At 32.9% G+C, this 17,012-nt stretch overlaps 1 protein-coding gene across 7 annotated transcripts in view; it reads left to right on the top strand.

The window, feature by feature from the left end:
- The window catches only part of Ca-beta (Calcium channel protein beta subunit), a 227,268-nt gene that overhangs the window by 24,397 nt on the left and 185,859 nt on the right, over positions 1-17,012 (top strand). For all 7 annotated transcript variants that reach the window (XM_076414731.1, XM_076414730.1, XM_076414732.1 and 4 more), the window contains exon 2: positions 14,411-14,569. In XM_076414731.1, coding sequence (XP_076270846.1) covers positions 14,411-14,569 — 159 coding nt within the window. The remainder of the gene's footprint in view (positions 1-14,410; positions 14,570-17,012) is intronic.

The following is a 17,012-nucleotide window of genomic DNA, read 5'->3' as shown; positions in this document are numbered from 1 at the left end:
ATATTTCTTCCATTCGTAGATTTTGTTGACTGCCGCTTGCACTTTTTCTATTGCCCTAGGCAGATATATATTTTTTTCCATAATAATTGTGTCGCCAGGAAAGGTTCCAAGTAGTGTTTCTTTTGTTGTTGGAATGTCAACAGTGTAGAGCAGATTCAGGAGAGGTCCTAAGACGCTATCTTGTGGAAATCCATCCGAAGTAGTTTTAAATATCGAGAACGCCATTTCGTGAGATACTCTAAATTTTTTTCCTAAAAGATATGATTCCAGCAATTGGTAATAGTTAAGCGGTAACAATTTTCTCATCTTACAGATTAATCCCAAATGCCACACCCGATCAAAAGCTTGATATTGAATATGGTAACTATTATTACTAAAATTATAGCTCAAGTTTATCATATACCTACATTGCCGGAAAATATATAAGGTTTGGTAAAATATAATTTATGGGCATATCTCTAATAACACTTATACATTTATTACATATTATACCTCTTTTGTAATGTAACACTCTACTATTCTAGTTAAATGATGTCATTCGTTTACTGAGTCATATGTTTTTGTACTGTGAAAATGGAGACTCTTATTGAATATGCACTTTTATTTTATAAAAGAGAGCAATTTTCGGTCTCATTAAGAATTGTGTGGTGTTTATTATCTTAGATGAGTTATGCTTAGTACGGCATTAACGAATCACTATGTATTTCCCAAATTAAAATAAAACTAAGCTACTTAAGTTAAATTTAATAATGCACTTATACACTAAACAAGTTCGTGTGCTTTAGTTTGGTCCAATCTGATTTCCTGCGAGTTGTTCAGTAGCTATGTTGCTTCCACGTTGCTGTGATTCAGCAGTCTTATTTCATATTTTAAGGTGAAATCTTCGGTCACTTCGTATATCCATTTGATTTCGAGGACATCGTGCATCTCTTCGTTGGTTACGTAGCGATAAGCATTGGTAATTAATCGTAGAACATTGTTTTGGCTACGTTGAAACATCCATGTCTACATCCCATAGGTCCAAATTGGCTCTATATAATCTGATAAACCAACCTTTTTGATTTTAGGTCAAGTTGAGTGTATCTTTCGACTAACCAGTACAGTTGCTTGACGTTGAGCCTAATCTGCTCCGCTTTTTGGCTAACATGATGTTTCCAATTTAACCTACCATCGAGATGTATGCCAAGGTATTTAGCTGATTCTGCTTGAGGAGTCGGGCATCTGTAATTTGATATAATTAGGTCTCCGTCATTTAGCTACCACGCAAAGCTAACATGGACATATTTGGAACTATTAAGCTGTATTTTCCAGTCTCTAGTCCATTCGTAGATCTTGTCGACTACTACTCGTACTTTTACATTGAGAATGCAAATGAAAGAACATCTACAGAAGATTATATCGCACAAAGTATAAGAGTATGAAGAGTAAAGTACCATATAGCTAGCACCAAATGGTACTGATGTATTTTTGTTAAAAAAAAATTTAGAAAATTTCAAGGATATGTTTCTATAATTAAAGAATTAGATAATTGTGAAGATATATATTCATTTTCTTGTACATAATTAAATCAGATCAATGAAACCTATGCACAAAAAACAAGTATTTAGTCCATAGACATAATATCTAAACAGGGACCAAAAACTTATATTAACATGGCAAAAATTGTTATATTTGCAACGAATTATTATGGTGTTTGTTTAAAAACAATTAATATTCTATTCAGCATGATTGTTTATAGCTATATTTCTCATTTTAAGTAATCATGATTGATATTTGGGTACATTTTAATTTTTGGTTATCAAGTTAGACTACTCATACAATATTTGAGTGATCATTATTATTATTATTACAATAATTATAATCAATAATAATGTTAATTGTTAATAGAACATATCACATAGCATTTGTAAAATTCTGAAATTGTGACATAGATAAAACATACGAATACTACGTACTACGATGTAATGCAGATAGTTTAATAAATATTTAGAATTATTTTAATGAATATCTAAAGAAAATATCGTGCAATTATCGCTTCTTGTATTTAATTTAATGCCTTTTTATTCGACTGTCAAATGTTACTATAACTAAACAGCTAGTAGATTGACAGTTCAGGAAGATGATCAAACTATTATTTTAAATAAAATAAAACATAAGTAAAGTAAATAGACAATAATTGTTTATCATCAATAGAAAAACATGTTTCCAGCTAATAATATAACACTTTTTTTCGACCTTGTTATTTATATCCTTTAATATTCAAGTGAGTTAAAAGTTGAAATTCTATTTTATTTAGTTTTGCTATATCTTTTAATTAACCGTTTTTTCTTTAAAAAAAAAACCTGCTGATATGAAATATATATTTCAATTATATTAATCACTATAATTTAAATCCTTTAAATTGCGTGTTATTAAATATGCTGCATATGATCATTATTTCTGGGAACTAATCTCAAAATTCAACAAAAAACAAATAAAACTATAAACTATTAATATTATTTGTTAGATATTACGTTTCACATGAACGTATATATTTTATGTATTTATTTAATAGCAATAATTTGATTTATTTAATACTGACCATTTTAAATTTGAATAAACCAACTCTTTTTACTTTTTTGATATAACAAAGTTCCTTAAGTAGAGTTAATAATTGTTATATATAGTGAACTAGCGACCCGCCCCGGCTTCGCACGGGTGCAATGCTGATACTAAATTAAATACACTACAGAAAAAATATGAACGTTGTATATAAAAACATAGCGGCCCGCTCCGACTTTGCACGGGCATAAAATATATATGCCTATGTCACTCAATGAAAACATGATTAAAATCGATCCAGTATTTTTGGTTCATTCATTACTGCCCTTGGCCTGCACGCATTAAATTTGGAGTAAAACAATTCCTCTTCCCCTATACTTACTATGAAGATTTCCTGCTATCTTTGGAATATCTAAATTCATACAATTTTTATTACATTACACATTTTTAAACGCAAATTTTAAATTTGTAATATCACCGAAAATATTTGTTTAATTTACATGCTGTAAGGAACCATATTGATCTATATTAATTGCACACTGTATTTAAGGTACTTAATTCGATAAGGATTAATGCCGTATTGCTTAAAATAGCTTCGTAAATAAGCCATTTTCTCACGTAAAAAGTAAACAATAAAAGTGGTTAATGTGGGTTATCCTTAAAAGATAAACATATACCATCGCGGACTTTTTTGTAGACCTTTTTATGGTGTACAATACTGTAGTACATTAATTTGATCTAACTCGTAGGGTTAGGCAGCGTTTTTGCTAATTGCTAAATAAGCCTAAAAAAATAGGTTAATTTACGACATCACGTTAGAAACCTCTAAAATTAGCAATGTTGCCTTAGTATATTATGCATGTATTATACATATTAACCTTCCTCTTGAATCACTCTATCTATTGAAAAAAACCGCATCAAAATCCGTTGCGTAGTTTTAAAGATTTAAGCGCACATAGGGATATAGGGACAGAAAAGGCGACTTTGTTTTATACTATGTAGTGATGGACAAAATCATGTTGGATATGGAAATCTACTCCTCATTTTCAGATCAAAAACTCTAAATGACGGTTCAATTATGTTGAGGTCTGGTGATTGTGCTCGCCAGGGGAGATGTTTCATGATATTTCTGGTGTTTTTTAAATCAAGACATGCCATTAATGATGTCGAGATATTCCTTCTAGTAAGCTGGTCAGTGATGTAAATGAGATTACTACTTTAACCACCATGATATTGCCGCTACAATCATAACGGCTGACTGGCTGGCTTCTTTTGGGCTTCTTCATAAACTCGGCCATTTGTAGGAAATATGATAATTCATTGGACCATACCATATTCTTCCAATCAATCAAGTATCAAGGTTATATGTATTTTGATGCCGTAGTTTTATATTGTCTGGTGACATTTATTTTTAATACTCGTCAGTCTCTGTCAGGAAAGTTTGGATTTCGCCAGCTATTTCTCTTCGCCGATAATGTTTTGCTATATTTTATCTATGCTGCTATTACCGTGGATACTGTCGCTCGTGAGTCTTTAAACAATATCTGAGAGATGACATATTTTACCATAAGTTTATTGAAAGATACCTTCAAAGCAGGGTATGTGAACTGATACATAGCAGCACCATTGTTAACACGTAATTAGTGTTGCTAAGATGATAGAAGATGTATTATTTTGCCTATTCCCTGTATTTGATATACAGAGACATTATTACATATATAAAAATATAGATTTATACATATTAAACATTATTTCTATATATGCTAATAATTTCATCTATGCTAATATAAATAATAACATATAACAAAATATATTAAAAAGAATAAACATATAAAGTCAGAGATTTTTGATTTTTGATTTGTGAGTCTTGTTTATGGACTTGCATTATGAAATTCACCGGCTGGAATCAGAAGAGCACTAAGAGTGATGTTTGAACATTTCATATATTAGGCGTACCGGAAAGTCATTACCGATATTTTCGAAAAAAACTACATAATTTTCAAGAAAACGGATAAAAATTATTTATTTAAAGTATTGGCCTTTTGATTCTATACATCTTGGTCATATTTCAGACAATTTATGGATGTCATCCCAAAAAACTGTTGAGCCAAACCAATCATCGAGCCATTTTCTAACTTCTTCGAAATTGGCCAAGTACTGCTCCGTAAACGCGTGTCCCATTGATACGAAAAGTTGATAGTCGGACGGGGCAAGGTCTGGAGAGTAGGGCGGGTGCGATAATATGTCCCATCCAAGTGCTTTCAACGTTTCCTGGACCGGATTATGAGACGTTGCGTTATCGTGCTGTAAAATCACTTTACCGTGTTTTCGGTTACATTCTGGATGTTTTTTGATCAATGCATGGTTCAAATTTATCACTTTTGTCCGTAAGGTTCAGTATTATCTGGTTCACCAGGTTTCAACAGCTCGTACTACACTACGCCACTCTGACAAATACAAAGCATTGTCTTGCGAGCAAAGCAATTTGGTCTTGGAGTCGATCGGTCGGAGGTGATAAACATGACTTTTAGCGCTTAGCGATTCGACTTCCTTCTTCCCATTTTTCCCATTGCTCATAATCGGTCGCTAATCGTTTCTTGGGTCACATTTAACGCTCCTGCTAATTTGAGTTTGGATTGGGTCATCATGTAATAAGTCTTGTAGTTTCGCATCTTCAAACTTTTTCGATCTACCAGAACATTATTTGTCTTGCACAACGAAATCACCACTTTTTAATATAACGCAAACTATAACATTTATAGCTTTAAAGCTTCATGTCAGTAGAATAAAATAACATATGTGTCAAATCAAAAAATTACATACTTATAAGTAATGCCTTCAAATCTTTGTCTTAATGCTTTTTTTTGGCTGCCAGAACGCTTTTTGTCTTTGATATCAAAATCGCCACATTTAAAACGCCGAAGCCGATCTTCACATGTTAAAACCGATGATGTATGGTTGCCTTATTCTTCAAATTCAGGTAAAAAGTAAAGCTTCCCATAAATGCGATTTAATCGGTATAAATTCAGACATTATGAACCCACTGTAAAAATGTTTTGTTCACACTCCAACGAAATTACTCATACTGAAAACTGAAACCTTTCAGTGATGCTTTAACATTAAGTTGGTTACAAATGTACCCGATACGATTTAATACACGGTAGCACCATCTGTTGTAGATAATTTAAAATAAGTTCATAGGCCGATATATATGTTTCTGACATCTATATTGTAATTTACTATTTATATATAATTCAAATGAGTTGGCATAAAATATCGAAGGCTATATCACGATTCATCATGTCTTAGAACGGACAACGCATCAGTGGTAAAGACCTAAAAAGCGTGGAAATGCTCCCTAATTCCACGGTAATTGAGTTATTCCCGTTAAATCATCGTCTTTATAGGCGGACATGTTGACGCAGCAAAAAAGCAAAAAAGGGTTGCCACTTAGACACGTGCTTATTCTCGAGCACGCGTCCTCTCGATACCAGTTCATTTTTTTTCCATCGCTGCCTACGATTCCGATATCTCACCGACTTTCTCTCTCACTCTAGCTCTTGTTCACTGGATCCTTTTTTTTGAATCATTTGTATTTTTTAAATACGCTGATTAAAACCACTTTTCTTCCTTTATTTGACAATAATATTATGAATGTTACGATACATTTTTTTTATTTAATCAAAATATGTTTCATGAAAACTTTACATATTTTTGTGTTCGCTTGATGATCTGAAATGAAGAAAAGAAATAAGTTAATAAAGGAATAATGGGTAATATTAGCGCAATAAAGGTTCCTGGTTTAGACCTCATTGCCAGGAAAATATTAAAGGAAAATATAAATCATCCAATTAGACAACAATATGTACCACAACGGGTCAATGTCACTATTGCCGACAATACTCAAGTTATTTGAAGAACTCTATTGAAGATGATAAAACCAATTACTAAGGAAAAGGTTCTTATTCCGGATTACCAATTTGATTTTAGGAAACAACATTCCAGGATTGATCAGGTTCACAGAATCACCGATGTCATAGAACAGTCACTGAAATAAAATAAAAAAATTTCTGCAATCTTTTTAGATACTGCTGAAGCTTTCGATAAAGTTTGGCGAGAAGGTTTAAAGTATAATATTAAAATGCTTCTCTGTCATACATAACTGACCGATACTTCAGAGTGAATAAAAATGATTCAGGCTATTCTAGATTTTAACTATCCTACTCTAACTTGAGGAAAATGCAAGCAGTGTATTGGGACCAGTATTATATCTGCTGTATACTGGGTACATTAAATGAAAATGTTGTTGCTATATTTGTAGATGACACTATAATCCTAAGCGTTGGAGATTGAACAACATTCAATCAACCGAAAACTGACAGTAAAAACAAAATAAATCGGTGCATAGTGATTTCACTAATAAAAGAATCAAGTACAAGCCAATAATGGGCTTTCAACAAATAGTCCCGTCAAAAATCAAATGTTAAGAAAATGTGAAGAACTCAAAATTCTACTGGTTATTGGGTAAATAATCAGCTCTATCAGTATGTAATACGCTTTTACTTTTCTAACAAGTCTACAACAAAATGATTGCTAAACTAATGTGATGATTGGCGAGCTTCTCTTTTTTTTTCTTTTCTTTTACACAGTTTTTACTTCATCAAGGAATTTATTCGGACACATATTGGTACAAATCTTGTAATTCGTCGTCTTCGAACTTTTTTTGGTCTCCCAGGCCCCAATTAACAATAAAATACCTACTTTATATCGTCGAAACCGTCGACTGTCTGACTTCTGCAACAATTCCATCTTCACCTGGTGGCTTGTTGCTTTTTAGTCTTTTAATTTGTCTGACAATATCCACTCCATGTCGTGTCTGTGAAGGTGGGTTGGTTTTTGAGGGATTTTGGGTTAGAAATATTTCTGTGCGCTCTGGGCAGTTGAGAAGAGTTTCCAATCTGTCTAAACCATGTTCACGATTCCACCATTTATCAATTACTTCCTTCTGTATGTCTTATCGAGTTCATTCAAACCGAAGATGTTATGGTCGACAATGCTTCCTTCCACATATCCTAACAGTTCTTGGTGGAATATCCTTCTCAACCAGCATGTCTATTATGATAAGTCTTTGCTACCCCCCATATCAACTCGATTAAATTGAATATACTGTGATAGGGAAGTCGTAATACTATATGGCCATATGATCTACTATATTTCTTTTTTCGGGCTTATTTCTAAAAAAAGTTAGTTGCAAAAAGCGCAATGGAACATTTCATTTATATTATTACAAATTTATATTTCTGCAAAACTTATTTGACATACTTTAAGCAATTCCTTAACTGCAGCCTTTGTTGATGCACATATTGGGATCTTCTCCACCAGTGTACTATGATATGGTGAATTGTCCATAACAATAACTGATGGTTACTCTAAATTCTTTAAAAGTTGGATTTCGAAACACTACAAAAACTAGTTATGGTACATTGCTCCAATGCTGGTCACCCTTGGACTTAGAGAAAAACACTAATTCTGCACCAGGAATAAAAATATCAAATGATCATTTATATTCCCGTTTTCAGAATGAAGTAGTTTTTCATGACATATAGTTATGTCTTATGCAATGAATTATTAATAAATGTTATGACTAATAAAATCTAACCGATAGTTATTCCCACGTTTACCTTTTTCCATCAACAAAATTGCCTTTACGCTATATTTATTATAATTTTGCCATGAATAACCCAATGTACCATTTTGAAATATCCATATCTCATCTAAATAAACAAATTGATATAATAATTCTTCCTTGTTTATGTTGCATGATTTTAAAAGTTCTTTTAAAAGCAATGTCCGTTAACCCCCTTTGTTGGTCATCTTTACATCACTGAAATCTTTTGGTACCCAACAGTGTATGAAGGGATGTTCAACATCCCTCAAATAGCTCCATATCTTTCAGCTTTTTATGGATACTAACAATTTTCTCTGAAATAATTTTATTAAATTATGTTTCGATCGAAAAAACTACTTACTTTTTTTATACATTTCGTATATTTAAGCTCTGATTCGGCTAACATCAAGCTGATCTTGACTCATTACTCGTTTCGCATAAACACGGTTTCTTTTTGGTAAATTTAATGTTGTTTTGTTTATTATTTTTGAGATGTTTCAGAGACCGTGTCCGTACTAATATTCAGTGCAGCTGCATTACTAAAAAATATTTTCAATAAAAACCGCGGCAATTTGAAATTTATTATACAAATTTATTATAATATTTTAAATAATTTTGGGTAAGTTTAACAACCGGACGACTTTGACAGGCTAGTTGGGTTTCACGTTCGAACTTATCAGACAGCATTGTGTAGAATAGAATATAATGAGAAGGAAAATATTCTCTGATTCTAAAATGAATTTGCAAATTACGGTAGGCAATACAATGAACATATTGATGACGCATCACTACATAGTATAAAACAAAGTCGCCTTTTCTGTCCCTATATCCCTATATGCGCTTAAAACTTTGCAACTACGCAATGGATATTGATGCGGTTTTTTTCATTAGATAGAGTGATTCAAGAGGAAGGTTTATATGTATAATACATAGGCTTATTTAGCAATTAGCAAAAACGCTGCCTAACCCTACGAATTAGATCAAATTAATGTACTACAGTATTGTACACCATAAAAAGGTCTACAAAAAAGTCCGCGATGGTATATGTTTATCTTTTAGGGATAACCCACATTAATCATTTTTATTGTTTACTTTTTACGTGAGAAAATGGCTTATTTACGAAGCTATTTTAAGCAATACGGCATTAATCCTTATCGAATTAAGTACCTTAAATACAGTGTGCAATTAATATAGATCAATATGGTTCCTTACAGCATGTAAATTAAACAAATATTTTCGGAGATATTACAAATTTAAAATTTGCGTTTAAAAATGTGTAATGTAATAAAAATTGTATGAATTTAGATATTCCAAAGATAGCAGGAAATCTTCATAGTAAGTATAGGGGAAGAGGAATTGTTTTACTCCAAATTTAATGCGTGCAGGCCAAGGGCAGTAATGAATGAACCAAAAATACTGGATCGATTTTAATCATGTTTTCATTGAGTGACATAGGCATATATATTTTATGCCCGTGCAAAGTCGGAGCGGGCCGCTATGTTTTTATATACAACGTTCATATTTTTTCTGTAGTGTATTTAATTTAGTATCAGCATTGCACCCGTGCGAAGCCGGGGCGGGTCGCTAGTATACAAATAAACTTTCAATAGACTCCATATATATGCTGACCTTTTAAAAACAGTATAAACCTGGTAAAAGATCAAGATCCAAATTTCGGTATCTAATTTAACCATCATTCAAAAAGAAGCCATGCTCCTATTGGCCTTAATTAAAATTCAGATATATTACTGATTATACCTCTATAAGAAAATTAACTTAATTCATCAGACATTTCGTGTCCGACCAAACTACGTTTTTTTTTCCCGAGAGTTATTACGTTTAATGTTAGACTAGCCATATCTATGATTATGGTAAAAGGCCTATAATCATGCAAAATTGATCAGTCTGTTTACCACTAGGAGGTTTAATTCTTTTTTGCAGCATGTTAAATAATAATCAGGTCCAATAGAAAACGGGATGTTATTAAATTATAAAAAGAATCGGTCCAGTATGTCGGTTTTATTAGTACGAGCTTGTACCATTAGTTTCGTTTTGAAACAAAATGGGATAATTACGGTTAGAAAAAAAGAAGTATTTGATAGGTTTTTCGTTAGAACACGCATGAAAAATGTTAATTTAATTGTATTTGGTGTGGATTAAATCATGAAGGATTTTTAATAGACGATGGATACGTTTCCACAGATACGACAGTAATTAAGGATACATATTCATTGTCAAACTACAACTTTTTCTTTCTCTCAGGGAGACCTCTTTTTATGCATTTTTTACCGGCTTTGAAAACGGAAGAAGTTCTAAGTTCGGCTGTATATTTTTCTTAATGTATGTTCGCCGATTTCTCCGTCAGTTGTCGGCCGATTTTCAAAATTCTTTTTTTATTCGAAAGAATGCACTTCCGATATGGTCCTATTGAAGTTATATCATCTGTTGGGAGGACGGGGGGAAATCGAGGGAAACGTTCAAATTTCAAATGCACGTACAAAGTTTTTACATATTTTATATCTAGAATAATCAGATATTTGTGTATAATGTTATTGCTGAGCTGATATGATGGAAAATCGGAAATTGTTCACTGAAAAAGCAATTCAGTTTGATTTTTATGCACTAACTATAGCATATAAGACCTCGTAGAAATATTGTAGCCAACTGCTTCTATATTTTCACATAATTTTTAATTTTGAAGAATTGTGATTGAGTAATAATGCTTGATCAAATGAAGAAATCTTCTTTCACTTTTGCTTCCGAGAGTCTTGGAAATTTTGAAGCTATGCATTTGATGCAATTTCCATCTTTAAGAAGTGAATTGACAAATTTCATCATCAATTTCCACTTTGTGTGCAGTGATGGTAAAAATTTTATATAGAGGTGTCAATTTTTAATTGATATATCCAGAACCTAATTCAGACTCCTTATTGAATTTAATTTATTTAAAGAGATTTTTTTATATTAGAATATTATAGGATATATATCGGCTGGCATTCCCATATCTAGAAAGCAATCCGAAAAGTTTCGGGCCTAGCAAACTTGCTATATTCTCTGATCTGCGCTTCTAGCAGACGTCTGATCTTCTTCAAATGCTTATTTTAGAAGATATTAATTGGGTTCTTACTCCTCTACGGATCTAATGTCTACTTCATGTTTGTTACATTCAACCAGGTGAAATGGTTTCAAGTTTTCGAAAATATGCTCCTCAGAAAAAATTTAAACGTTCCATGGTTTATCAAAAATAAACAAATTCATAGAGAAACTGACACTCCCAAAATCAAGCACTTCATATCTCAATCCTTCCACGAACAACTCAGCTCAAGTTCTGAAAACGCTCTTGTTTGCGAGCTGGTCGACATGCTGGGAACTTAGCACCGCATCACCACTAATCTCCCTTTTTCCAGGCTTCAACGACCTCATACGACGCGGCAATCATAACTTTTGTCCCCAAAGGACAGCACCCAGTTAATTCAAGATAGCGAACCAATGGTTAGTTGCACCATCTGTTCTTTCGCCGTCGCAAATTTAAAGCAGTAGCAGTAGTGACCCACAAGGGTTAACTGTTAGGCAGTTTTGGTTTAGTGTATTGGTAAGCCCAGAGGCACTCCCACATAACCCTATCCAATTTGTCACTCCAAGGCAAGTCTCCACTATCGGGTTCCAATGCCTGGTTTGAGACTTTTATCATGACCCAGAAATCAATGAATTTATAAAATAAGGTTATTAAGTCACAGCAACGTGGAAGCAATACAGCTACTAGACAACTTGCAATATATCAGAAGATTGAGGAGAACTAAACCACACGAACTTTTAGAATGTTAAGTGTTATTCTTAACTGTAGCTTAGTTTTATTTTAATTTAGAAAATATACACTGACGTATTTATTCCGTTATGTATTGATGCAAGTACAACAGAACTATAGTAATAGATTAATTTATAAACTAAGATCGTACAAAGCATATCCATTGCAAGATGTAATTATTTAAAAAAAGTAATAAAGAATGTTCATTATGAATTCAATAAAATCGACTAATAATGCTAAAACGACCAAAACTACTGCCAAACCTTTCGGGCCAGCAAAAAACCAAAACCCATCGCAAATACCACACATCTCACATGGACCGAATTATTTCCGAATCGTTAGATAATTCATCTGGTGTCGGATTTACAGTGCGCGGTCGGCATGATTCTCGACTCGAAAAACAAAGAAAAACCTTGAAGAAATTTTCGCAGTACCTGAGTTAATTTGCAAAAAAATATGTTAATGATCAGCGGACCCTTAAGATATTATTCCATCGGGTACCGCATTTCTCAGAAGCATCTTTCGTTTGTTCAGCAACGATTCCATGATCGCGATTTAATCTGGTGATCTGGTGATCGGCCAGTGGTCGAAATTCTTGTTACTGACAATATAGAGTAAAGACAATAATTTAAAAACGATGTTATGTTACTAAAGTCCGTTTTAACATCGTTTTGCCACAAAAGTCTCTCTCTGGAAAGTAACAAAAAAAAATTAAAGGGACACCCATTAAAATTGACAACAATACCTGGGCTAGGAATGATAAAGATAAAGCGGAAGTTCTCTCTAAATATTTGAAGGCAGTATTTAATCCGTACCCGTCTGAAATATCCATAACAGAAGAAAATAACTTTGTTGACTTTCTTAGCACTCCGTTTCAAATGGATTTGCATCATGAGAAATTTACTGTTAAACAAGTAAAACAAACAATACATAAAGAAATCAATTCTAAAAAAAGCTCCCGGTTTTGACCTAATAACTGGAAGAATCTTAAAAGAACTGTCAGGAAAGTGCATCAAATTAATTACATTCATATTTAATGTCATGCTAAAACTGAATTACTTTCCTAGCACTGGGAAAGTGGCTCAAATCATTATGATTCTTAAACCTGGGAAATAATCAGAAGATGTCTCATTTTATCTTCCTATAACCCTGTTACCTGTGATCTTTAAACTATTCGAAAAACTATACATTAATATACTTAAAATAGTTGCAGAAATATTATTCCAGGCCATCAATTTGACTTCCGTAATAAACACGGAACAACAGAACAAATGCATAGAATTAGTCAACCAAATTAACAAAAACTTGAACGATAAAAATATTGCTCCACTGCATTTCTCGATCTCGGGCCTTCGACAGGATGTGGTACACTGGACTGCATGTTAAAACAAAAAGCTTTTGCCCCATACGCACTTTCAATTGCTGAAATCGTACCTCACAGACAGACATTTTATTGTCAAACAGGGTGACGAATAAACTGACCTGACCAATATATTCGGGTGTTGCGCAGGGCACTGTTCTTGATCCATTGTTATATCTATTGTAACGACCTCAAGAAACACTACTGTTGCTGACGATACAGCGGTTTTATCATCACACGAGGATCCAATATCAGCCACAAGAAACCTCCAACTTCTTCTTAACAAATTCGAATTGTGGTTGAAAACGTGGCGTATCAAAGCAAATGAGACAAAATCTACCTATGACATTCACCTTTTGTAGAAGAACATGTCCCTCAGTAAAATTGAATAATCATGAACTTGAACCGCAAGCAGACAACGTTAAATATCTGGGAACATTTCGATCGACGTTTGACATAGAAAAAACATATAGTTACAAAACGCAAATAGCTTGGGCTTAAACTAAACTAAATGTATTGGCTGATAGGGCGTAAATCTAAATTATCATTAGATAATAAGGTTTTGCTTTATGAGTCAATATTTAGGCCCACTTGGACCTATGGTACTGAACTGTGGGGTACTACTAGCAAATCTAACATAGATATCCTCCAGAGGTTTCAGAATAAAGTGTTGCGAGTCATCGTGTATGGTCCATATTAAAAATAGTTTGAAATTAAAAATTTCGCATCGGTGGTCGATTTTCATACAACAGAAACTGCGAATAATCTACCGTTTAAAAGAGGTAACTGAGCGCGTCAGCTAGGTCCAATGAATGAGAATTCAACCTAAAATATTTGTTTATATATTTCATTTTACTGGAATTCACGTATTTTACAACTTACGCATCTTACACCAAAATTTTAGGCGTTAAAATTCTTCTTCCATATAACTTTAACAAAAATGGAGGCTACATTTTCCCCAAGCCGATTAATATAACAATTTTTCGGTTTTAGTCGTCGTTTTTGCTCTAAATCGTTCATCGGTTGTTGGTTTCAGGGTTTGTCTTTGACTGAAGACGACGAGGGACTAGCTCAGGCCGCCGCCGCCGCTGCCCAGGCGTCGACATCAGGTGGAACAGGAAGAGGAAAGAACCGCAATCGAAAATCCGGAACTTCCGGTAGCCTCAGTGACAGCTCGTCCAGTGTTAAGAGACAGGTGAGGAAGCCTTGACGTTCCCTATTAAGAGATAATCGATAATATATTTGTATATTCTTAATCCATTATTCTCGAAGATAAACGAACATTTTTTTCTTTAAAAAAAGTAATTAATTTTTCGCAACAATTTTGTAATTTTTAGTTTGTTTTTATTTTGCAATTAGAAATAATATCTATATATAAAAATTAATCCCTGTCTTGGTCACGCTATAACTTAAGAACGATTTTACCGATTTCATTCATTTTTTTAAGTTTTTACAGAAAATTGTAAAACTTAAGATTATGTAATTTAACGAGTATTTGAATCACAGAATAGACAAGCTTAGAATGCGATCTCCTATGTATAAAGTTGTAAGCAAATTTTGTTCTTCCGAGCCATCTTAGGGCCCGCAAAGCGGGTTTGTTTATTACAGAGAGAAATTCAGAAAGAGGATTAAAAATATAATTTACATTATAGGGGAAAATTAAAAAATGAAATATTATTAAATTTAATTAATATTATCTGACAGTCTGACAAATAATAACGTATTTTCTAATTGTACAATGTTATTGCTTTAAATATTATATACCAAAAACCTATAAATTAAATACTTATATTTTCAAGATATACTAAAAAATACAATATTTCAATTTACTGAATATTGTAAATACATGTTACAGTTTTGATTACCAAACCTCCTTTTCTTCTTTGTATATATTTTATAGGTGCTTAATTGGATACTATCGATATTATATTTAACCATGCAAAATTTTTCATTTTTTTGTTAATCTTATTTTTTATTTTTTTATTCAACCAAACAACCACATAATTAATATTTTTCTTATTACATTAGCTATATTCAGTACGTATCATTTTAAAAATGATCACAATTTGCTAACAATATCTGAATGAGAATTTTCTTTATATTTGGTTATGCACATTATTTTGCCAATAAATGAAATATCTATAAATAGCTTCTCACACAGATGAATTAATATAGGTTCCTGGTACCATTAAATAACATTTAGATAACATGACATAAAGAGTAGTAGAACCATAAAAATAAATATAGTAATTTTTGCTTGCAATATTACCTGTATTTGAGATTGTAGCTGGTCTTTTTGGTGTTATACTGTCTGATTCTTATCAGCATAAAATTGAAAACACAGATTTGTTTATTTCAAAAGCATCTGCGGATGAACATTGGTTATATTTTTCGGTTTTCAATCCTCTAAACTTACTTCAATTGAAAAAAATATGATATTGACATTGTGAATTGAATTGAGAGTAGTAGTTTGGTTGACCTACAAAAAAGAGCAAACAGGATCTAATATGACCATATTAGAAGGTGACCTGGGTAACTTCTTGTGGCTACGTAATGGGAACTTTTTCAACCTATAAATTGATTAAGTTTCAAAAAAGGATCAATAATAATTGTGCCAATGTCATTTCTCAGCACTGACCCATCAGTTATAATTGATAGGATTTTATTAATATTGTCTTAAATGGTTTGTGCAACCCATAACACACAACACCCACCTACCATAAAAATACTACAGCGAAACTAAGAATAGAACTCAACACTCTCTTGATCTATACCATACTAAAACTGTACAGAGGGACATGCAGAAAGCTCCAGAAAACTTATGGAAGGGCTGCAATTTTCAAACCTTTGTAGGTTTAATAGAAGTCAACGCTAAGAACTCGATTTTTTTTATTAATCTCTCTCACAATCTGTCCGTGGGCAATAATAACTATAACTATTTGATTTTTTTATTAATCAGTTCGTATGCTAGTTTGCGTTTGAGCCTACGCACTTCACTGTCATCGCGCACATTTAACTGTTTGACTATTGCATTGGGATGCACTAATAGTTTTTCAGAGTACTTCGCACTAATACTTCGAATCACACTCGTAATGGGTTCTAAGGGAATATCGCGCTAAATCTGTTTGTTAGACACGTAAGAGGCCACCGACGATGACTCGCAACACTTTATTCTGGAACCTATAGGATATCGAGGATAACTATGTTAGATACCATAGGTACAAATGGGCCTAAGTATTGATTTATATAGCAAAACCTTGGTTTTCGTTTTGTCACTATATGTTTTTCCATGTTAAACGTCGATCAAAATGCATTCCCAGATATTTAACATTGTCTACGTGATTAACGCCACAAAGGGTGAATGTCACATGGGTAGATTTTGTCTTATTGGCTTTGATACGCCACGTTTTCAATTAGAATTCGAGTTTGTTAAGATGAAGTTAAGAACTCGATGTTAAGATCCGATGGTGTCATTGTTTCCTACAAACGGCCGGGTTTATATATGAAGATCTCCAAAAGAAGCCTACGACTTGTACTACCTACTTCCTACCGCCAAACATTAGGGAGTTTCTGTTATGATTTGGGCGATATAGGGTTTGAGAAGCGTCCAACAACTTACCTGACCAACCCAATCTCCA

The sequence above is a fragment of the Rhynchophorus ferrugineus genome, unplaced genomic scaffold (assembly GCF_030347505.1).
Source record: "Rhynchophorus ferrugineus isolate W39M unplaced genomic scaffold, kcgeb_rfMv2 rfM9, whole genome shotgun sequence".
Taxonomy (NCBI): Eukaryota; Metazoa; Arthropoda; class Insecta; order Coleoptera; family Curculionidae; genus Rhynchophorus; species Rhynchophorus ferrugineus.
Note: the sequence above shows the minus strand (reverse complement) of the source record. Positions and strands in the feature narration are given on the sequence as shown.